Here is a 25659-nt window from a genome sequence, read left to right as displayed (position 1 = left end):
AATACCAGAAAGTGCTGCACAAATTATTGTATAATGTATATACATAAGAGTTCTTATCCTCGTTTTTGATAAATCCCAACCTATAAATATACACACAATGAACACTGGAGTCTGTAAATCTGGCAATATATACATGGTAATGTTTTAGAACACATATTTGGTGACTTATGTCTTGAGCCAATTTGTTCTGAGAATGGAATATTCTGATAATATCTGTAAAAGGCAATTTTATAAGAGGAAAATCAGTTTCTCAAGCAGAAGATGACTTCACAGGGATCTCTGTTATACTAGTATAGCCTTATGTAAGAAAATTAACCTACCTCGGAAAAACTTGGGCTGTTTTGGTCCTTGATTTCTTTCCCCCTTTTTAATCTTTTACCATGTTTATTTAGATGACCTTACTGCATATGTCAGCTTTTTTACCAGAAGAACGTATGGTTTGCTAACCTATGTGCATAGTAATACTTTAAAATTCAAAACCGCATGGTATTCTTTAAGAGTTACTGTGCACTTTGAAGTGTTATATATGTATACTTAAAAAGAAAATGAGGGAAATATATTTTGATTGGGTTATACATTGCTAGTGCTGATGTATTTTTACTTCATTCGGTTAATGACAATATAGAAAGGTAAGCAATTCTTTTAGGTTGTGAATTACATGGCACTACACTTATTTTATCTTATCTGCTATTCTATGTTTACATTGTACTTCAGCATGCAAAGCAAAGGACCAAATATAGGCCAACTGTGAGCACAAATAACTGTTTCAAACTACCAGAACAGTATGTTATGTCCTCTCTCCTTATCTTTTTATTTTCTGTGACTATCCAGAGAAACACCAACAACCGCTGCATGCTTTCTATTCATGAAGTATGCCCAAGTATCATTGTGAATTGTTTTCAGCTTGATTAGGATTTTGGGTGCTCAGACAGTGCATGATTGGATCTGCTGGAATCATAGAAGGAATGCACACTTCTGTGTTGGAAATCTACCCCTACTCATTGATAGCAAAGCTAATTCTTTGTTTTTCTGATATTCTGAATAGCATTGTTATTTCTCTAGCTATTCTTTGTTGCTCTTGCATTATATTTGCTCTAGTTCCCTTTGTACTTCATAGTGAAGAGCAGCATATGGCTCACTTAAAAAAATTAATATTATAAGATTGTTTCCTCTACTTATGATTTCAGTATCCTACTCTTGAAAAGAAAATATATATGACAATAATTGCTTGCCACTCTTAAAAATGATATGTTATTACCAGACAACTTGAACTACCTTTTACTAAAACATATTTCTCTTTCATTACCTTTAAAAGATGAAGTCATATTCCATCAGTTTTTAATCAATAACTTGAAAATGGAGAAAGATGCATTCTTAAGGATGCGTTACTGCAGTTTTATCTGTTAGAAACAGTGAGGGAAGGGTTTATATGCATGCATGTGGGTGTGCATGCATGTACACTTCTTGGTGAGTCAGTTCTTACTGCAAATACCCATGAGATCTATACAGTTGCACTTACATAACCTGCTTCATCTATGAATTTCAAATCAATTCAATGAGGTGGATAGGAAAGAACATACTAAACTGAGAAATGGAGAACTAAATCATCATAAAGTGAGGTGGTATGTCCAACGTCATCCTGTGAATTGATCTTTTGTCCGGTAATTGATCCAAGAGGTAAAGCCAAACACTGTTCATCCCCAAGGAGTAATAATTTGGAGACCAACTTCCAGTTTGCAGTCAAGTTGATGAGAGTTTTGCTATTGACTTAGTGGAGTTAGGCTTTTATCCAAGTCCTCTGTGCCAGCTGGTAGCTCAGGCTGCCTCCCACTGATGCAGACTGCAGAACTCTTTGATACTGTCAGAGTCCTGAATGTGGACAGGGGATAAAATGCTTTCCAAAATTTACAAACTCAAGGAAGAAGAGGTTTATGAATGGAATATTTAGCAACCTTTGCATCCACTTCAGGCTCTTTGCTGGAAAAAAACAAATGCAGATAGTCAACGGAAATTTATTTTTCCTCAGTCCCAAGGAGTTCTTTCAGCATGCTGCATTTCCCCTGTACCCTGTAGTTAATGACATTTTCTTCAGTTTCCTGGACAACATTAGATCTTTCTGTCCCTTCTAATCTTCAAGTATAAGGATGATCCAAAAGAAGCCCTTTATAAGGGGTATTTCTTCTCCATTTCACTGGAAAACACATTTTGTTCTCTTTGTTTCTTCTGTTCCATTTATTTCATTTTTCATTACACCAGATGTCAATATTTTATTATATAATACCTATATAAAATTGATCATGCCATTTTGGACTTTCTCATACAGTTTGGATGTTTGCACTTTGATGTTTTAAAAGCTGGGGTAGTTTTTATTACACGCAAAAAAAAAAAAAAAGTGATGAAATCAAGAGAAGAATCTCTATCTTTTCATTGAGTCCACTTAAAAACAAATAAACAAACAAACAACAACAGTTATTATTTTATTGCTATCCAGAACAAATATCTGACAGTATTTTCAAAATGGTGTATCTGGGCTGAAGGGCCAAGAGCATATCTAGTTGCCCTCACAATTGCACGTAAACGAATCATAACAGTAACAAAGATTGGTGTTTAAAAATCTGCATACAAACTCAAATACCAAATGCACTGAATTGAAATGGGCTCATATGTGCTATAATCATACATTTAGATCAGTTAACTACCCTTATATAGTAAAACTTCACCTTGAGTTATATTGGAGTGCAAGTACAAAGAATGTAAGTATTATCCTGAGTTACTGATATTTAGAGCATTTACATAGGCTGCTCCATTTTCACATCTAAATAAAGTCACTTCGTACACTGTTCTTTCTTAAATAATTTGTATTAAAGATGTATAAAAATCTAAAAATCACTGTGACAAAACATACATACAAAAAATAATCAGTTTTGCATTTCTTTTTACATCTAATTCATTTTTACATTGGATTATCAAAAAAAAAAAAAAAAGCAACTAAAAATTAGACTGAGAGTAGCTGTGTTCTTCTTATGTACTTTAGCAAATATTAATGTGAGATTATGCCAAAATGTACAGAATGTTATTTAAAGGAATTAGAAGCCCCAGTACGATATGCAACATTTGGAGATCTGAAAATTCTACTTTATAGGAAGTAATTGGTCTTCAGAGAAAAATAGCAATTTCTTTAAGGACCGGAGGATTTCAAGGGCAGCGTAATATAAATTCAGACATTTCAGATACTGCTGAATCTTACTGTAGTGTCACCTATAGTGTGTTTTATGTGTCTCAGCAACACAGCATTCAATGTGAATGTCAAATGATTGAATACCTAGAAAAATGATAGTATGTGCTATTCATGAGAATTAGGATTTTTGATAAATTATGTCAATTTATTTGTACAGAAATTTAAAATAAAATTCCAGAGGAGGTTGACTTGTATTGGGCAAGGAGCAACAACAACAAAAAAGATTTTAAGGCTCAAACATAGTTTTTATGCACAGATAAAAGCAAAAGCATAGACATAATTTATTATGGGAGAAACTGTAGTTATTAATGTGCCTTTTATAAGGGTGGTTGTGTTTTACATTAGACCGAAGTATTCTAATACTTTAAAACTCACATCACAGTTTACTTTAAATGTGCTATTAGAAATAAATCAACATCAGTGATTGATCCATTGATTTTTAAAAGAGCTGCCCATTCTCATACTGTAAAGGACAAACACATCTCAGTAAATAATAATAAAATATAGATAAATAAAAAGGATAGATGATTAAAATATGCATTTCTATCTACCATATAAAATAATTGAAATTAAGGCATAAGTATAAATTTTTGCTTGGGTGATGGAAGTAAAGTGTACAGGCAGTAAAGGAAGAACAGCATTTATGGAGTTAATTTATTTTGCTAGTTGTTTGGTTGCTCTTGGAACCAAATGAACGTGCCCATACTGGCTTTCCCAACTTGCTTGTCTTAACCTGTTTTTTGCTGTATCTAAGGAACAAATCAACCCTAAAGCACCCTGCGGGGGCACTTGTTCTTTTACTAAGCAATCTGTATTAGTTCATCAACGAGAGAAGTAAAATCAAAGTGCATCATATCTGAAATCACATGTAAACAAGCCATAGGACAAGCTCAAACCAAAGTGTTTTCTTTTCCTATGGGTTTATGACAGATTTGTTTTCTTGATCCAAGGATTCTCTCTGTCCTCTTTTTTTTATTTTTCCCCCAGAGATTTCAACAGTGTTATAAAGACCAGTGTCCATAGAGGAAATCTTGGAAAAAGACTTCTTAAATCAAATCCAAATAAACCAAAAAGCCTGTAGCATTTGTATGCTGCTGTCATACTACCCTCAAAGTGTTTCAACTGTGCTGCAGGTTAATTATTTTCTTATGCAGGAGCATTTTACTCACAATTAACTCATATTGTCTTTAAAGAGGAGAATGTGTCCCCTTTTGGGGCAGTGCAATGACATTTATATTATCATGAGATGTTGAAGTAACATGTCAATGGAATTTGACATTGCAAGCTTTTATTATGAACAGAAGGCAAAGAGATCTGATGTAATTTCACCTTCCACTGCTATTAGCTAATAACAATCTTTTATTCCCTATGTGGAGAATAGAAACCATTTTGTTTTAACAGAATATTTGAAAAAAATATATTTAAGCACATGTATCATAAGCTATTTTATTAATGTCTTTCTATGTTTAATTCTATTACCAGTAGCTGTCATTTCCTGCTACTGAATTGCGTAATTTGTGCTAACATACATTTCATATTCCATCTATTGCAGTAATAATACAGGGATTATTGTGGTACGCCAGTAGATTTGACAGCCCTGGGAATGTGATTCTTTCTGCTACTCCATACATAGCTGTAGTTCAGGTACATAAGAGAGTAATAAAATAGTCAACATTAGTTGTTTTCTAGGTTTCTCGTGTTTTTTAGGTGGGGAGGGGAGTAGGAGAAGAAAGAGCAGCATTATTACATAGGATGATTTTTAAAATGCAATCTATTTAAGTATTTTTTTGTGTTTCAACATGTCTGATTCAATGTCCCACAGCATGATTAAGGTACTGTATTTAATGAAGTTTCATTGTTGTGTGACAATGTTTGGTTAAAAAAAAATAGGCAAAGAAAGCTAAAATTAAATCTTGGCTTAAAAAATACGTACCAAATGTTTTTATGCTTAGTGAAGATTTGTAATGGCATGATGATAGAAATTTCACTATGCCTTGTAAAGCATTCAAGAAAATATTTAAGCTGCCCTGAAGCACTGGAAAAACACTGCTTGATCCATCTGATAATATGCAAGGAGCCTGCATATTCTGACTTAAAAGTGTTACAGGTACATAAGAGAGTAATAAAATAGTCAACATTAGTTGACTATTACTGGGACCCCGTTTCCAGCATGTTGCTGTACAGAAGTACAGCGTACTGGCAGAGGAAAGAAACAGCGTGGGCTTTGGTTCTACTCTGAGAATGTTGTGGCCAACTGTCTGAGATTTTAACAATTAACATAGGCCTGAGGAGACCTGAAAGGAAACAGGATTTAACAATTTTGACACTGTATGTTATCCTTTTTTATTAAAAAACAAAACAAACAAACAAAAAAAGGCAAAATAATCTATTCTGCCCATAGTTCTCTACCTAGATGACACCAAAGGTGGAGGGGAAAGGGTAATAGGAAAAAAGTATATCAAATTTTAATCTGTACCAAAATGTCTTCCGTGTGTGTTTTGATCTAAGGGACTCAACAGCAGTGTGCAAAGGGCATGAGTAGAATTGATTTTTCCCTACCCTCTGTTTCCACCTATACTGGAAATGGCCATATCTGCAGAATTAAACTTTGGGAAATAACAATGGCACGAGAAACTGGTTCGTGGACAGACTCTGATGAAGCAACATGGGCTGAGAGTCAAAGGGGAATACATCCTAGGTATTACAAAGGGCAATACATAGGACAGGCTCTGTCCTGTCACAGCGCACCATTTTTAACAAAGGATGTTCCTCAGAGGCATAGCTCACTTGCTAGGAGCATAGATACAGAAACCTGAGACACAGTCAGATCTAATCTAAATAGTAATGGGAGAATACAGAAAAGCTCAAGATGCTCCCAAAGGTTCAGATAAGTGAATATTTTTCTTGTGCTTTTCTGTTCAAAAGGAAACAATTGCCTTTAGCTTTTACCAGGTAGAGTCCCATATGCTATTGCTCACACTGTGAATGTTAAGTGGACCTTAAGACATTACCCTGAAATTTCTTGACAAACATTAACTGAGTAAATTAAGGAAGTTATAAAACTAAAGTCTCTAACAGAGTTCATCTCTACCAGGCACTTGTTTTTACTGCCACCTGACTTTTAGAAGTTTTGGTTTTTTTTTTGAGAAGGACTTAAGTAAACTGTACTGAGAAGACTAATTTGTTTATTACAGTGAAGATAAATAGTAAGAGAACTGAACCAAGACCAGGTCAATAGTGATGGGAAGTCATTACAATAAGGTGGCAGTTAAGTTGCTTGTGTGAAATTGGACTAACACCCAGAGGACATTACCTATTGGATAGGTGCTCATGCCCCCAGGAAGCATTAACTAGCATCCTGGTTAAGTGTAACCAGAACAGTTGAGAAAAAAGGATCTGATACCAAGTCCACAATTCTTGGCATGACAGTGGCTGCCAAATGCTACTATGTATGTATCATGGACAGAATTTTCTGTCTAATCACAACCTGTCACTTCCTATCAGCATCAGGTTTATGCAGAAATAAAAAATCCACCTAGGACTGAATTTCAACAATGGATTTAAATAGTTTTACTGAACAGAATAGTGATATTGAGTAAAGGAGATTACTCAGGGCATAAACTTCAAAGCAGAATGGGTTCCTCTATTTCTGAGCACTTGTACTAACCTAATTTTAAATGCTCTTAACATGAAGGAACTCCTCCAAGTTCAGATCATCACAATATAAAGAGGTTTTTTTAAATGCTGCCACAATTAAAAATGCTATGTGTTGTCTTCTGGAAAATAATGGTACTTTATTAGCAATGAAACTCAGGAATGCTTGTATTCTACTCACTGAACATAAGGTCAGTTGTTGTCTTCCAGAAAGTATGGAACAACCAGAATTGAATATATATGTGTGTGTATATATATATATATATATATATATATATATTTTTTTTTTTTTAATAGGCTCGAGACTTCTAACAAATTCTGCTCTCTTACAGAAATAAATTTTTCTAAACTTTACCATATTGGTTCCATTATTTTCTCTCACAAACATCTCTTGAAACCTTCTTGTGCTTTGATTTTCCAAGTATCTTGACTACTTCATTGATAAATAATCCCATCTTCATCCAATTATATGTATATGTGCATATATATATATATATATACACATGTATACAGCATAGTTCCCAAATAAATGTTGAGAGAACTATCAAATACAAAGAAATCTCTGTAGTTCGGAGAGTTGGAATAAAAGTGCCTTTAAAAATGTTTCTGCTGTGATCATTGATGTATTCTTGGAGAGCAGAGAATCCCTGTGTTATGCCTCATAATCTGGTTTAAAGATCTCCAACATCTTAAGCAATGAGAGGGTTTACTAGGACTTGCCCACCTCATGTTTTGCTACTAATCCTGAAAGGATTATTCATTTACAGCAATTAAAACAACCTCTTGTAGAGAGACTAAATCTGAGTTATTCTTACTTTTCCACATCTCATATAGGACTAAAATTTCCATTAAACAATGCTGCAGTAATCACTACTTTTTTTTCATTGGGAACTGCATTCTGCACAAGGGATAAAGTTAAGCATACAGCATGTCTTAAGATTCATCTGTAAGGAGCTAGATTAAAACTTCCCCCACACTACTGTAGCAACTGTGTAAAGGAGGGTTTCTTTAACTGTTGGAAATACCTAAATTTAATTCCAGCCTTAAAAGCATATAGGTCCTATATTTTGCAACAGTTTTTCTTTTAATTTAAGCTTTACACTGAGACATAGTGAAAACACCACACATAACCTATTCAACCAGGCAACCTGTTCCTTACCACTGTGTCATAACTAATGCTATCAGTGGGGATGCAGAATTGTAGGAAATAGCTACAGATTTTATTTTTTAATGATTGATTGTAGAAATTTGAATCGAATGCTAGCTGTATGCTAAAGCACATTAAACTGTCTAATTCCTACAACTCCTGAGCTGCATGTATATAGTAGAATCTTAATGTCAGAAGCCATGGAAAACCTCTGTTCAAAACCAAAACAACACACACACACACCAAATTAAAACTCAGAACAAAACAATGAAAAAAACGCTAGACAACAGATTGACCTCAAAGGGACATATATGAATTTATGATAGTTTTAATTTACCTTCAGATATTTTCAACTTTATTTTGCTATTTCTGTGCTTCATTTTTAACACCTGAAGGCTAGCTATATATATATATATATTTCATATTGCTCATAACTCCTGGAGCTGTGGCTTTAGCAAAAATAACATTTCTGCAATCTGGCACTTCTGTATGTCCCACAAGACACTCCTAAAGGAAATGCAGAAGAAGAATCATTAAGATGACTAGTAAAGATAATTATATTTAGAAATCTTCCTACTATAAAATAATGTCATTACCTAGAGCAAAAGACCATTTACTTTTTTTTACTCTATCAGTGATTATTGTCTTCGCTATATATATATATAGCCAATTCTGAAATAGCATGACTTGTTCTCCCATAGCATCACATAAAATGTTGCTGAGCTTAGTGAGAGCTGTGGTGCTTTGTGTCATGGAAAATCCGACAAAAAATGCGATGTCTGTTCTTTCCAAATCTCTGATAACTGGAATTCAAACCTGAGGAAAAAAAAAAAAAAAAAAGACAAATGTTAAGATAATCTTACTATTTTTAAAGAAAACAGTGAGAGGACTTTATTAATTTTTCCTCAGCTTTCTAGCAGGTAAAGGTTTTATGAAAATTTTGGTGTACTGTCTAGTCTGAAACCTGAGCTTGGACAAACTTTGAAATCTTTGCCGTTACTACTACAGTCAAGTAGAGAAAACTATTTTATTTTTTTTTTAACCTTAGTAGAGATTTCTTGCAAAGACCCTACCTTTGGTGAAGTGAGAGAAAGAAAACAAAAATATGTCTATGACATAAGACTTCTAAGACTTAAACAAAAACAACAAAACACTTTACAAAAAAAAGTTGGAAATTAATTACAGGTAAATAAAATGATACCCTTACTCCAACAGTAAGCAAACCATTAATCAGTGATTAATCAGCCACTCAGGTAGCCAAATAGTAATCCTTGCATCATGCAAGGATTGCAGTTGCATCATGCTGCGTCAGCAAGAAATAAGCAACTTCCACCTTTGAGTGCAACTTAAGAGTTCATTTCACAGCATGTATGAGAATAGATACCAAGAGCTGGAGAGTCCTGGATCTGTTTTTCAGGTCTGCTGCAGTCAGTGTGAGACAATGAGCTAATTTGTTAATCAAAAAAACAGATGCAAAATCTATTTCATAAAGTTAATAGGAAATTCTTTAGAAGTGAGCTTCTCCAAGCGAAGACTGCTGATAACGGAAACTTTCATGTACGTTACTTCCAAGCACTAGGTAAAGTAAGCTCAGCCTTTACCCTGGCTATTCTCACTCTTCAGAGAATCTTTATATTCATTGTTTTTTTCCAAACGCATACTTGTCAACAAATGAAAAAAAAAAACAAAGAAAAACAAAAAAACAAGGGAAAAGACATACAGTGGCTAGATATGGCACAAAATATTCTTTTTCCTAAGTAAATATTTTCCCCCAGGGATGAGAAAAGTGTATTAAGTAAGCTAAGCTCTACGTGCCCATGCTATTGATTTTATAATGGAAGTAGCAGTGCTCAATTCAGGTTGCTCTGACTCTTTCCAGACCTAGATGTTGTTTTATTTTTGTTTTGTTTTCCCCTGAAAGGTTTATTATTAACAAATATATCTACTGTCTCTGCACGTCGGGGAAGAGGAAGTTCACAAAGCTTCCACTACTCCAGCAGCTGTAGTGAAGGGCCTTTCCTATCTTAACACCTAACTTTAACACAATACAGTAGTTTTCAAGAGAATTTGTATGTGTTTGTATTTTGGGTATCTTAAAGAAATAATCTTTTGAACAATGACTTAATTTTAGTGTAGTATATAGGAGTACTATTGATTGTGAGGTAACACAGGTCATTTTGCTGAATGTTTTGGTAGGCGTAAAGAATAATTACCCTTCTGTTACGCATGAAAAAATAGCTAACACTGTAATTAACGCAATGTTAAATCATCCTTGTAGGTGTTTAAAAATATTTTTTACAGCTTCCTGATAAAAATGATAGTCTATTCTCTGATAGTTTTGGAGTTCAAAGGAAGAAGCAATGCCACAAATTGTATATTCGTGAAGATGCCTCTTAGTTCTTCCAAAATGCAGATTTATGCTTCATTTTGGGTTTTTAATAACTTTAAAAAGCGTGTGTCTTATGCAAACCTTCCAGAAACATATTAGCCAACGTAGCTGCAGCTTTTTAATTTTTGTAATTGTCATAAGAAATAAAGAAACTTGCAGCAGATAATTATGTGACAACAGTATAACCACTAACGTGAAAATGGCTTCAACAAAAGTAACTTTCCAGCATTAATTATAATAAATGAGATTCTTTAGTTAGAGACAACGAGAAAAGGGCATTTTATATTTATACTAGGATTATACTTAACATTTTTCTTACACTTTAAGGAGCCATAAATCTAACGTTTTAAATTATTTATGTTACATTCAATTAAAGGTTAAGTTCAGCTAGCTAAGAATAATCATAATCTAAATAAGAAAAAATGCATTAAATACTTCATTATGCTTTTTTTTTTTTTTTTTATAAGGAAAATGGATTTTAATAATTTCAAGCACATAGGTACTTTGGCATACACTGCAGTGTTTTTCTATTCCTTCTGTTGAATTAGTAGAGTGGTAGTGGAAGAGAAGCTGGTAGGTAGACAAGGCTCTGATTCTAGGTCATTCACACTTTCTTTCCTAGTGCACCCATGAACCTCTCTGTCATTGTTGAGCTATTTATGAAAATTTGTCTAGGTTTATTGACCTTTGAACTCTTGTTGCATAGATTAAAGCTCAGTTGCTCTTTTACATGTGAACATATTTTTTCTTTAAAATGCTGGCTTAAAAGATGTTCCTATATTCAAGGTGGTGTTTCATTCTGGTCATATGCCAATTTCTAATCCCTCAGTGGGAGGAGAATGGGGAAAGGGAGGGAGGGGTGTAGAGAGGGACTTTCCTTGCAAGAAGGGCATGAATTCTTCAGAAATACCAGCAGTCTAAAAGAGTGGTGGTGGTTCCCTCCCTGCCCTGACCACAGGAGTTTTGTTTCAGTCAAACCCGATTTAAGTCAATAGTTTCTCAAGAAGTGAATTCTATATATGAAACAGAATTCTCTTCTTTGATATTACAGGCAATAATATCCTACAGTGTATTTCTTTATAAACTGCACTTACTTTGGTATACATACTGCTCAGATCTTAACAACTTCCAAACCTTTCCCCCCCACACCTTTTACATTCAAATTTCACTACTACTACTGTTGCTTATTTTTGTTAATTATTTTTTTTTGGAGTTCACTTTACATTATATAATTGCATTTGAACTATTTTTATTGTTTTCATTTATTTTAATATTATGTTAAAATATGAAGGAAAAATCCAATTAATTTATAATTTTATTCTCTAGAAAAGCAATGTTCTTTTGATTTCTAGTTACTCTTGGTAGCTGTGTAGGTTTTGAAATCCTTTGGGCTTTTTTAAAATCTTTTTTCTGTGAAGGGTTTGTAGTCAATAGTTGATTATACTAATGGTAAAGGAAATTGTTTGACTTCAAGTATAATAAATGGCAAAACACTTAATGTCTCTTGTGAGTATTAACATCACATCATGATGATAATATATCATGTAGCTTATTAACCTTGCAGGGGTGCAAAAATAAAGCAGCAGGACATGCTGCAGCAGAAATATTTTTTATCACTGCTTGGTGATTTCCTGTCTTACAGTAAAATACCAAGGAAACTACTAATAACAATTGTAGACATATGTTAAAAAAAAATCCTAGTTTTTTTTCCTACCTAGTTTGTTTAGAGCACTGAAAATGAAAAATTCAGAGCAAAACCTAACATATGATAATAGTTTTTCCTTAAAACTACCCAGATGAAGTCTACCATGAAAAAGTTGACATTATTATGCAGAAGATATAGTAGATGACCTAATTCTTTGCTTTGCTTGATTATTCCCTACAGTAGCATGTGCTTAACAGCATGCAAACAGAATATGGGTGTTTTTTTACTTAGGTCTCTGAGCGATACAGGACCTTTTGTTAGGGTGCAACATTGTATGGCATATCCAAATAACATAACTTATCCCCTGCATAAATTCTCATCTTTTTATTGTCTGCTGTAAAAAGGAATGGTTCACTCTAAAGGCTTTTTTTTTTTTTTTTTTTTTTTTAAATCTTCAGTTCAAGAAACTACTTTTTATGTAGCACAAAGGAATGTTGTTTGTGGGGAGAAAAAGGAGAAGAGCACAGATTTGACCATGTTCCTATTCTTTATTCAAAGAGTGTTTTACAGACCTGTTTGTTAAAGATACCCAGTCCATACTTGATCTGTAAAGGTCAGTTGTTTATATATCTCCAATCAAATAATAAAGATTGATCTAACATGGCTAGTTTTTATTTTCAAGAAAAATCCATAGGCCAAATCATGTTGGAATTAAAACATTCTTGAAAGACATAGAAAGCATTTCCTTCAGTAAAGCCATGCAATATGGAAGAATTAACAGCAACTCTAAATATTCATTCTTCTGAAAAGATTACCCTTGAGATTTATTTTTTTCATAAAACAGAGACAGTACAGAGTGGAAGAAGCCTCCCACTCAGTCCCATTCTCTCACAGACAATTTTGTCATATACTTCCTGCTATAAATTTGGTTGAGCTCCTTCTTAATACGACTAATAAGAAAGAAAAGCCGATTTTTACACTTCTGTTATGAGGCAGACAGTCTACAGTTTTGAAGATGAAAAATGATTTTATGGCCACTTCATTCCTTTTTGTCCTTACGCCTTTAGTCCTTTCCATTTCGGGGCTGAGATAGTCAAAATTTTTAAGTACAAAATGTTTTGCAGTGCAGTTCTTCATTCAGCCTAAGTCTGTGGTCTCCAAGCCAATGTTCTTCCTTTCCTTTATCTGTGTGGAGTGATCCCAAGCTTTAAGCATTTGTTTTAAAGCCATCTAGTATTGGCAAAAACCCACAAATTTGGCAAATTCTCCAGAAGCCTGGATGAAGACTTGTACATGCAGTATTCTAGCTGAGTTGTTGATAACAGTCAAGTCCACAAGGAACATACATGCAAAGTTGTATATGCAGATATATAGAGAGAACACATTTATGCAGTAGAGAAAAAGTTTCTATAAAATATTCAATTATTTTTTTTTCCCTCTTTTTTTCTTCTGTTTCTTTTTTTTTTTTTTTAAAGAAACAAGAAAAAAAGAAACAGAAGTGGTAATATCCAATTCCAGAAGCAGTAATTTTTTGTGTTAGCATTGTAGAAATAATTAGTAATGATTCAAGATGTCAGACAAATATTAAACCACTCTTTGGTTTTTGCAGAAACGTTGGTGGTCTTTGCAATACAATATTGCTTTGAATCATTAGAATAATGTAAGGTAGTTTGGAAAACAGACAAACTAACCTGCAAAGAATAAGAGAATATTCAAGTGTTATTTGATACATCATCTTCAATTACACTCCAATTAACATTCTTAAGTTAAAAAAAAGGAAGACCAAAAATACTTCAGTAGATGTGTTGAATGTTTCTGCATCAAAGTGTCTCTGGAGATTGTGACGTGCATTATTTTTAATTGGATCATGGCTTTAACAATGGTATAAGGTAAGACATGTTCACCACCTATACTCTATAACTTATTTTTGAGAACAAATTTAGTACTTACAGTGTAAGACTCGGATGCCAAGCTGCAGCTCCCTGTTAACAGTTGTTGAAGCTTCAGTTGCTCAAGACCAGAGACAAACCAGTTCATTAGGCTGAAAATTGAACTGCAGCTTCTCAAAGCTCTTAAACAGATTAGTTACTCCTTCACTTACATGAGCTGATTCTGGAGCCTGACCATAGATGCTTCCCTTTACCACTGTCTCTAGGAAGCAGAATACATCCATAGGGCACTGTTACCTATTCCTATGACATTGACACCTCTTGAAATAACAGAGATGTTGCTTCTCCACTGACAGTGCTCCCAAATCTTGACACAGGTCTCCTCTAACACAGATGAATGGGCTGTAAGATTTTGGTTCCAGTTTCTAAAAATTAGTCAAATTAACTGACACTATTAGCCAAACTCTAAGCAGGTTAATTAATTCAGGAAAGCATCCATCTTGTCTGGAAGGTAGTAATCACAGCTAGCTTCTGCCAAGTGAGCTGACAATGTGTTGCTTACCAGCTAGAACCCTCACCTGGCCACACAACCATCAACAGCAGGTTGAGCTGAGCCACAGTCAGTGCTGCCATGAAGTCATGCTCAGCTGTATAACCTGAGTAGAGCCACCGTTCCTATCTATTGGTCACATTGTAAACAAGTACTCAGGCAGTCACATCTTCACACATACTACTTGCTGGTCATTATAAAAACAAACAAATAAAAAAGTGAGGATCTCTCTCATTCCTGAAAGAAAAATACATTTGTTATCTGACAACCAATATAACGAAATCCAAGTATTGCCAGACAGCCAGGGCTTTTCCCTTAGACCATTAGGACTTCTAGGAAGAAAATCATTTCTATTACCTTTATAGTCAGTGTTGAGTGTAATGAGTCACAGCTGTGCCAATGAATCATAACTAACTAACCTGATGGGTAATGCATGGAGGGTTCTAGCATCTACTAATAAGACAGTAAGTTTGTTGGCTTATGCTTTCAAGTTTCCTCATTTTCTAAAAAATGCAACAGGCAACAATGTTTTTTCTTGAAGTCTGAGTGTATGAGACCTCTACAGGCCAAGGAGGTAGACATTCTATCAAAATAAGGGTCAGATTTAAGGCACATCTTGCGATAATAGGGGAGCAAGGGTCAACCTAAACCAGGTCTTACTGAGCATTAATAACAAGCTTATTAAAATTAATAAATAAGGTAGTAATTGCAAATGAGATCATGTATGCTTTAGAGAAGAAAAAGAAAGTTGGCTTATGAGGTGGGAGGTAGAGCTAGCAGATGACTTGGAAAGAAAAATAGTTACTTGTATACTCTGCTTTTCAGGTGCACATCAAGAATAGACTTTGAAACTCAAATCTTTAACTTCTGTGAAGGTAACTGTAAATAAATAAAAGAGCTAAAGAAAACAAAAACAAATAATATGTGCTATGTTTGCTGTCCAGAGTTAGCCAATATGAAATTCTGGGCACACCTACAGTGCTTCAGTCTTTAGAGCTTAGCCACAAGCTGGAGTAGAGGGAGATGTTTCTTTTCATGTGGGATAGGTTTGTTTGTTATATTTGTTTCATTTTATTTTCTTTTTTAATATGAAAAGCAGACCAAAAACTTGATTTGAAGCTTATTCAAGCTCCATTTCTTCTTGTATTGGAGGCAGTAATGTTGGATGAAGCAGCTCTGCACTTGAAGGTACAAAATAGAATGCAAACTTTATTTCAAAATAGAAAACCTGTGAAAGAAATCTAATTCTTCTAGATAGGATTCTTTTATGGATGGAAGAAACACCAGTTTCTGAACTGCACATTCAGAAGCTCATGTAATTTTAGTATGTAGGATTTTACACAGGTGTTGAAGAATCAAAAAGTTCTACAGGAGAAACATAAAATGATTTTTAGTTTTTAAAAGTTCTTCAAGTAAGAAGGTTCAAGTTGTCAGTATGTTTTGGTCATTAGCAATAAATGTCATGATGGCAGCATTTTTTTTTTTTCTGTTTAAAGAACATACTTCAGATGTACTTCTCAACTCAAAAATCGATACTAAAAATCCATGCTGAAAGACTAAGACCAACAAATTGGAAACAATTATAAGGGCAGAGGAGCTCCCTTGTAGAACAAACACGTAAAATTATTGGATTATTATTTGACTTTTGTGGTATGCTGATTATATGATTCTGTAATTTCTGAGATTGCATTCAAATTAAGCAGGTAAGATACTTAAGGTAACTAATTATATATATATATATATATATATATATATATATATATATATATATATATTTATTGTTATTAAAATGTATCTATAATTTAACCTAATTTCATTCTTTCCTGTAATATACTTTTGAAAAACAAAGGCTTCTGTTAAGCAAACTTTGTTCACTTCAAAGTAGGAAGTGAACAACATTTCTATGATATTTTTTACTTATCTGTTCTAGCTTATCTTCAATGTGTCCCATGGGAAGGGCAGCACTAAAGGAGTTTTATATGTTTAAAAGATTCATTTTCCCTTTCACACAGCATATTTCAGCATCTTTAGTCAGTTATGCTCTTTGAGTAGAAAATGAAGCTTTTAAACATGAGAATAACTGTGAAGACTTAAACCACCTAAAGAATTGTTGGGAAACCCTTCAGGTACTCTGAATGTTTAATATCTTTGTATTCATATAAAACAGTAGATATGGTGGTCTGCTTTCAGGTGTCATTTACCAAAAGTCGTCCCATTTATATTTCTGAAGAAATTTAAGGCAATGACCGATGTTATATACTGGCTTTTTAAACTCTACCCAGCATATGTTCATAAGTGTGTGTGTAAAGCACGTCATTCTCCAGAATACATGCCAGCGATAGTTAAACCTTCAATTTAAACAACATAAGGTTTGAACAGCAAGGATTCATCCTGGCTAAAAGCCAAATCAAAATGTACCCTTTATATTTTTTATAATTTTGTGGCCTAATCTCACTATGGCAAAAGATTCACGAAATAACTGCTAAAAGATAATGACATGATTTTTTTTTTTCCTATATATAAGTAAAAGAAAAGACAAATGAAACTGTCCTTGACAGTGATGCTTACAATTATTAAAGAATGGAGTTACCAACTTGAAGGAAAGATGATAGCAAAAGATGCTGCAGATCCTTTTAGCATCTTACAGCAGTAAGCTAAATGACATATACGGAGAGAGCTTCCAATCTCATTCACAGGGCAGATGCTCCTCACCTTGGTGTACAAATAAACTACCTGTACTCAGTTTTGAAGATTTAGTGTGCTGTAGGCTATGTATCCCTTTGTTATATATAAGAGGAATATAGTTTTTTTTGTTTGTTTGTTTGTTTTAAAAAAAGGTATTGCAATCAAGTATGAAATGGGTATTATGTTTATTATGTTTTAAGATCATGTGGTATTAGTAGCTTGCTTTCTACATATAGAAGATATTCACAAGTATTTAATGCCCTGAACTTGTCTCTGGTTTGCTCTCAAACTTCCCAAATATATTTAATATATGTTTTTGTGCAAGTTTCTGTACCTGCATGTTCATTAGATGGTTGTCTTCTGATGATTTTATCTGGTTAGTGATACATTTAGCACATGCTATGAGTCCAAAGATTTTTAATGTCTAATGTTTAGGAATTCTGAAGGCTTTGAGACAACCATTGATGGCCTGTAACATAGATGTTGGATTTTTACTCTTGTTTATATTGGAGAGTCAGGCTATTAGGGCTATTAGGTGACTTCTGTTTCACCTGCTATTTGAGCTGTTTGGGTTTCCTCCTAGCATAAAGAAGGTCCTAATTTTGTAGATGTGTTTGTAATTTGCTTATATTCTCTGGAATTCAAACTGAAGTCTTTATGAAAGAGAAATAAAGACTTAGATATGCAATTGCAGAAGCCCATTTATTCTGTAATTGCTTGAGTTTCGACTGTTGGTTGCATTACAGGATGAAATAATATGGATAAGCCATATGAATCAATACAAAATGAGTCTGAAAAGCTGCTATTCATACCTGTTATCTGACTGCTTTTTAGTCATACTGTTAGCAGGGTTCAGCTCTCTTTTAAGGCAGTCAGTCACCGTTTTAATTACGTCAAGCAATTGTTCAGCCATATGTACTCGTTCTCTCTGAATTATTTATTGTTGAGAATATTCACAGGTGTTTGATTTATTCAAATTATTTGAATAAATCACACAGTAGTCCTGTCATCTTAATAGGATTTTTATGGACAAAACCAATAAATCTATGCTGACGCTTGTTGTGACTAGAAATTATTTCTGTGGCTTCCAGATGAGAAACCTCTTCACTAAAACTTTGTTCCACTTAACATATACAGTTACATTTAACATATGCTATCATCTGTATAACAATTACAATAACAACAACATAAAGGTTAACCAAAATATGACTGTGCTAACCAGAGAAATTTCAATTCAGTTCAGTATTAGACTGTGCCTTTTAGGCAGCTTAAAACAAACAACATCTTTCTTCAACTGACTTCTGCTGATTTAACAATATCAGACTGATGAGATTCAGAGTGATTCACCATTTCCTCTGGCTTCATGCCTAAATCTAGTCAGTCAAGACTAAGACTTCTAAGTGTAGAATATCATGCCAGATGTTGACTAAGCTTATGTTGTGAGGCTAGAAGTCATTAGAGATTTCATATCTCCAGCTAATGTAGCCAAGTTCTATTTTCTTTTGAAGAGAAACATGAAATAAAGGCAGACTTTTTTTTCCCCTCTGCATTTGCCTCCATTTACTGAGAGGACTTATTATTTACAGTTGAAGATATCTATGTTATTAATGTGGTTTTCTAAACTAATAATACATAAACAAGTTAATTGATTGCACAATGTTTATAAGTTGCATACTTGTGTTGGCTTCTTTCCCCCCATTTTCCTTACAGTTTTTCAAAAATAGTGCTAGAAATTTCTCTTATCATGCAAACATGTTTGTAGCAGCATATCCTCTGCTGTAACAGCTTAACCAGACTTGCCAGATAGAGAAACAGAGATGAATATGTGTTTTGTTTATGTTTTTCCCTCTGATTTTTATCCTGGAGAAAAATGGCTTCAATTTGGCTTCAGGCAGCTCTAACTTATCTGACCCCATTCTTACTCAGCAGATTGTTCAAGGTCTCACTGCCCTTGGCATCAAATCAGCAATCCCTTTTACATGGATTAACTCTTCTGGGAAACTTATCTAGCACGTGAGGTATCTAGCATATGCTGTGCTTCAGAAGGAGACATGCATACATCTTTCTACTTAATTGTTTCTTCAGTAAATTTATGTTTATTGTGGCTACTGAATGGAAAATGGAAGCTTTCAGGGAATGTTTGAGTTTGCTTGCATACTTGCTCACGTTACTGATGGAATAACTGATCATACATTCTGTTTCTCTTGACGTTCTCTCAAATTTCTCTTTCTAAACTTTACTATTCAAAATTCTAGAAATGATCACTAGTAGTGTGCAGTATACCTTCAGTCAGTGTATTGGCATCAGGATACTGAGTTTTATTGTTTGCAACTTTGCTAGTGTAGAAGTAACCTGAAGTGTTTTTGTAGATAGCTTAGAAGACTGATTTAGATAAAACACAAACACACATCTTAAGTGGTCAGAAACATATTGGAGAGGAATTTTTCTATTACATGAATACAAAACAGTGTAAGATGTCTGTTGTTTTCACTTTTCCCACTTGTCAGAGCAAGATACAAAGTTTTTTTTCTGCTTTTAGTTTCCTTAAATATATTTTGTTTCAAAGCGTGGTGAAACTTTACTATCCATTTTATGCACCATGTATAGGGATCAGACTTAATTTTCACTTCCTAGAAGAGAGAATAATTATATACTAATTCTTTCTTAAATACACAAAATAGATAGCAATGTAAGGACTTTATACTTAAGGATGAAGATAGACATTTTAATCTGCAATGATCAAAACTCTTTCACTACTTATAATAAGACAAAGAATTTTCCAAAATGCTATCGAAATACCATTGTTCAGCTTTGTAATTTATTTAGTGCTGTTAAAAGTAGGCAACAACTTCTCATCTGTAAACAAAATTCTCAGACTTGGTTAAACTCTATGCCAAAGCTCCACAGGATAAAAAGGAATTATGGTGTAGAATTTAGAACTCTTTACCTTATCCCTGAGGCCATTCCATAGATGTCACTAAAACTTATTCTCAAGATTCTTTGTATCTTACAGTTACGGCAAGCAGAACACATTGTTTTCTCAAATTACAAAGTTGGAACGAAGAAACTGTTCTGTATTAATACAAGCTTTTGCAAATCTTTATTCAGTAACTGACTATCCTGAGTTCTGCTTCAATACCAAAATAAAATATTACCTCAGAAATTGAGGATCTTGGGAGGGCAACAGAGTTTTCAGGAAAAGAAGGAAGTTTCAACCCTAAAGTAATAATTAATTTCTGCAGCAATAGTGGGCTACCCTTTCACTTTACAAAGCTTTTAGTTTGAAAATAGTTCAACTATATTTTGAAGTAATTACTTATCTCATAGTAGCTTACCTACTTTAAACCTAACATACTGCCCCAGTGAATGTTAAATGTTCTCTTAATTATAGGAAAAAAAAAAAAAGATTTAATTACTTCTTACTTTGATTTTATTTGGAAGCTAAGCAAAGATGGATCCTTACTTTGCACCTCATTGTGTTTATTCATATATATATATATATATACATACAAACATATATATATATATATATATGCCTGTTGACTGTAGAGGACTAAAAAATATGATTTTCCCCTTTAGATAGATGCTAGATAACCAGTACTGCATGTTATTGTTTCTTTTTAAAGTCCTGGTTTCTTCTAAACATCTGCATTATACATCTGTATATTTAGATAATACATCTACAAAATAGCATGAAAATTTCAGACATCTTTGGCTGTCATTGGTTTGTCAATAGAATCATTTCAGCTCAGAAGAAAGTTTGTTGAATCCAGCCTGATACTCAAAGCAGGATCAACCCTGAATTTAGACTGAGTCCTTACCAAGGCTGTATTCAGTTGGATCTTGGAAACCTCCATGGACAGAGATTCCAGAACCTAATAATATGAACTGGCTCTCCTGTTTGGTATCTTTACAGTTATGTTCCTTTTCCCTTATGTCCAGTCAGATCTTCCTTCTTTCAATATATAAGCATAACCTCTTGTTCTCCTACTACATTTTAAGTAATGAGCCTGGCACTTCTAAGTAGCCTTCTCTTAAGGTTTGTTCCAGCAGGCTTACTTATGTTTTGAGTAGAAACACTTTAATTCACTTAACTGTTTATTATTTGCAAGTGAAGGTTTCATCCTGAAGTTCAGGAGGGAAAAGAGTTTCATTATGAATTATAGCTTCCTTATCTTTTTATCTCAACTTGCTGATTTTTTGGTAATGTAGATTGAAGCTCACTCAGATGGGAGGCTTTTTCTTGTCTATTCCTAGCTTCTTCTGAATTGTTAAAGTATCATCTGTAGCATATTAAGCAGCAGGTGGTCAATAGGCTATGCACTGAAACACATCATCATGTTGCTGCAGTGCAGATTATTCTTGGTCATCAGAGAGAACATAGATATCAGAGTTGGTTATCAAAAGCCCCCACACAGTTAATGAACCATGTTTCAATTTTCATGGCCTTTACTGCATTGATACCAGCTAAGGGATGCAGCAAATTACTGTCAGGTTGTTTTGCCAGAACTGTTCCCTTTTCAATATAGCCCATGTTGGTTTTCCAGTATGGTCAGGAGGTCATTTGCTATATGAAATGTCCTCATTTTATCAGAATCCTTTTTTTTTTTTTTTTTTCCCTATGTTGATTTATTGGTAACCCTTCATATTCTTATATAAATGTGAGATATCAGTATGAATGGAGTAGTGACCATCTCCCAGGTCATGTAATATATGATTAAACAAAATCAATTTTTTTAAAGCTCTGGGTGTTATCTTAATTTTCCTTCCTTTAAGGCCATTAAATTATATATTTTTCAAATTGACTATTATTTTTTTCTAAACAGGTATCAGCAGTCACTTCACTGGAAGTCACTTCTTGGAAGTCTTTTTCTGATGAACACTTTCAGTACATACACATCATAAGACAGGCCTTTCAAGAGGATTCAGGATTGACCCAAGCCCAATCCTGTTAGGATCACTGAATTTCACTTTTTCTGTGATGGAAGGTAGTGTGATTATAAAAAAAATAAATAAATAAATAAAATCCTGTTTTGTCTTTTTAATGAGCTGACAGTTAAGAGGCTTGAAATTAGGTAAGGCAGATGCAAAATAACTTCTTATAACTAAATTAAAAAAAAAAAAAAAAAAAAAGCTAGTTGTTTATCTCCTTTCTTTAAGTACTCATCTGTCATTTACCTGTCAGTGATAACCTCAAAACAACTTAGCTGAATCTAATCTTCCAAGCATTTACACTCTTATTGGTGGATATATACAACAGTATTTAATTGCTGCTACCTTTCTACATCCTTAAGCTCTGGTGCTAGACAAAATCCGAGAACTGTGAACAAGGATTCTCAGAATAGGTATTTTCCTTCCTTTTTTTTTTCCTTCTCCTGATTTCTTTGGCTTGCTCTAAGGTCTTCTAAGCTATCTCTATGGGTTTCTTTTATGCCAGTGTAGATCAGGAATGAAAGAATTTAGCTGTACAGGCAAACAGGGATTCAAGTCTTTCTAGTTTTAGCAGATCCTTGAAATTCATATTCCTACAACCCACAGGAGTGCCTTAACCACCAAGCATTATCCAATGATTGTCTTGTGTAAAATGAATAAAGAACTGCTGGGCTGGGATACAAGATTCTCTGTCTGACTGTTATAATCACAGGAAGGAGTCTTGAATTGTTGTTTTTGTTCCCAGGACTGGATCAGTAATATGTGCTCAGTAATAGAAGAAATACACAGAATATCCAGAGAACAAGCATTCTGCTTTCATAGCTGTGTCTGGCAGTAGGATACAGATTTATGCTTTCTCAGGCTTGTATTTTTCCTTTGACCCTGTGTGTTTGTATTCTTTCTGCAATACGAAGAAGCCGGTGTTGAATCCTTAACATTCATGTCATGGTTTTGGCTGGGACAGAGTTAATTTTATTTGTAGAGGCTCATCCAATATGTTTTGGATTTTTGATTAAAATAGTGGTGATAACACTGATGTTTTACTTGCTGCAGAGCAGTGCTTGCACAGAACCGAGGACTTTTCTGCTTCTGGTGCTTCCCTAGGGGTGCACCAGGAGCTGGGAGGGGACACAGCCAAGACAACTGACCCAGGCTGAGCAAAAGCATGTCCCACACCATATGGCATCATGCTCAGCAATAACAGCTGGGGTAAGAAAGGGCGTTTGGAGTGATGGTATTTGTCTTCCCAAGAAGCTGTTATGTGTGTGATGAGCCCTGCTTTGCTGGAAGTGTGTGAACACCTGCCTGCCAATGGGAAGTGGCAAATGAATTCTTTGTTTTGCTTTGCTTGTGCTTTACCTAGCAAACTGTCTTCATCTCAACCCGTGAGTTAACACACTTTTACCTTTCTGATTCCCCCATCTCACCTGTTGCTGGGATGAAACTCTTAATGGCATTACGCTTCTCTGAAAGAAGTGAAATGATAATTATTAGTGCATCAGGCTTTTACTGTCATACAAAATCAACAGATTTTCTTTCTTCTATTTCCTTTAATATATTAATACTAGAATTCCTATACATAGAAGAAAATACTTATTTCTTTTACATGATGAATGATTTATGAGAAGATCTCTAGCTTTGCACCATAAAAATATGGGCTTTTTGCCCTATAGCATAGTCTGAAATCCAAGTAGATGCCTAATTTTCTTTTAAAGATCAACAGAATGAGGCATATTTTTATTTGCTGATATTCTCAGGTGCAAAGGAAACATCTTTCCTTCTTGTTTGTTGAGTAAGATCTGTATAGAAATAGTTAAATGTCATGTTTGGGATAAGAATTAAAAAACAAAAGTTTATCTGAGAGGAAAAAGGAAAGGGAAAAGGAAAGTAAGCAGTCATCTTGAGTTGACATGGTTCTACAATGAAGAGAGGGCAATATTCCTTGGACCATTCTTCAGTTTTATTTTGTATCTGTTATTTTCATTTTAATTTCCTACAGTGACACATGGCTTTTATGTAAAAGTATGTGTTAATTTTTTATATTTTTTCTAATAGTAACATATAACAATGTAATTTCCCAATTCAACATTGGGTTTCTTATCTTATGGATGTGTCAGATGTTCAGCTTCTCATCAGGCTTAGCAATATTACTTTTCTGCAGTTAAATTAATCTTTTAGCTCCCCCACACTTCCCCCCTCTCTCCCCCCCGTCCCCCAGGCTCACAGAATATGTTGTTAATGAAAGTACCAGCTGACCTGAGCACAATTTTGGTAACTGAAGTGTCCCTAATATAAGCGAAAACTTGTGTTTAATGGATATAGTTCTGCATTAAATTAAAGAATTCCCTCTTTTAAGATTATACTCCCAATTTATTTTCTAAGTAAGAGAGAGTTGTGGAAATGGAGCCAACTTTAACCTTCTAAGTGGTAGAAACTGGCCAAATTATGAGCATACATTCTGAAATTATTTAAGTTGACTACACTTTTAAATTAAAATGGAAAAAAAAAAATGCTTAAATATACTCTGAAGCATAATTTACTGACTTCAAGTGAAGCAGAGTAAGCACCTGTAAATAGTAAACTACTACTTTAGATGGTTGAGTATTGAGTTAGATACATAACTTTGGGGTGGGAGTGAAGGAAAAAAAAATCTTCATTTTTTCCTTGATATTAAACAAAATAAATCTGCTAATCAGAACAGCAAAAGTTTAAACAACCACTGCCCCCCACCAAAAAAACAAACCACTCAAGCTAGTATTCACCTGCTAACCATGGCCACCTGTTCTAGCACACTGCTAAAGCTTGGTCCCTATAAGATTCTCTTTATTAATCACGCTGCATTATCTGGCCATCTGCTACATCTCCCAGAAGAGCAGCATTCCTTTGGTGCTGCCTGCTGTTTTATAACAGTCTTTCATCCTCAAAAGAAAAGCGGAGGAATAGGTGGAAATTCCAGTGATCAGTTACTTCAGGAAGATTAGCTAATATGAGTAAAAGATGCCACGTGAGTGATTTGAGAACGTTTTTATTTTTTTCCCTGTGGCTTTATGGTCAATGCTTTCAAACTATTTATCTTAGCAGAAAGGCTGCCTTCAGTTTATACCCAGTAACAGAGAAGAAGAAAAATTTCACAGAAAATGATGCATTGTGTATACTTCCCCTTTCTTGTGCATCTGTTTCCAAGAAGTCTACATAATGGGTAAACTGCTAGGGTGCATTGGTATTTCTAGATGAGCATCACCTACTTTTTTCAGGTCTGCTGTGTTCTTTGCTGTCTGGACATCAGTAAAATGGTAGGTGTAGATGGTTTGCAATTTCTCTTTGACAATTTTTTTTCCCCTTGTGGAGCTCAGTGCACTTGAATACCTCTAGGATAAAACAAGCTGAGCGTACAAGCAACAGTCCATTTTGATTGCATCTTCAATGCAATCCCATAGACTTCTGTAAAAGTAAAGTGTAAGGGAATTTGGCTCTTTATTTCCAGGCTCTATTATAAGTTTGTCTAACTCACAAATAAAGTAGACATAGTC

General features: G+C 34.2%; 1 protein-coding gene across 4 annotated transcripts in view; it reads left to right on the top strand.

Annotated features, from left to right (window-relative positions):
* The window catches only part of PCDH7 (protocadherin 7), a 282470-nt gene that overhangs the window by 139396 nt on the left and 117415 nt on the right, over positions 1 to 25659 (top strand). Inside the window, exon 4 of one of the 4 annotated variants that reach the window (XM_032185964.1) lies at positions 22024 to 22150. The exons of the other annotated variants lie outside the window; for them this stretch is intronic. Within the exon in view, the coding sequence (XP_032041855.1) occupies positions 22024 to 22073 (50 nt within the window). The 3' untranslated portion in view covers positions 22074 to 22150. Of the gene's footprint in view, positions 1 to 22023; positions 22151 to 25659 lie in introns of those variants that run through there. 4 annotated transcript variants of the gene reach the window in all.

The sequence above is a fragment of the Aythya fuligula genome, chromosome 4 (assembly GCF_009819795.1).
Source record: "Aythya fuligula isolate bAytFul2 chromosome 4, bAytFul2.pri, whole genome shotgun sequence".
Lineage (NCBI taxonomy): Eukaryota > Metazoa > Chordata > Aves > Anseriformes > Anatidae > Aythya > Aythya fuligula.
This window is presented reverse-complemented; position numbering and strand designations above follow the sequence as displayed.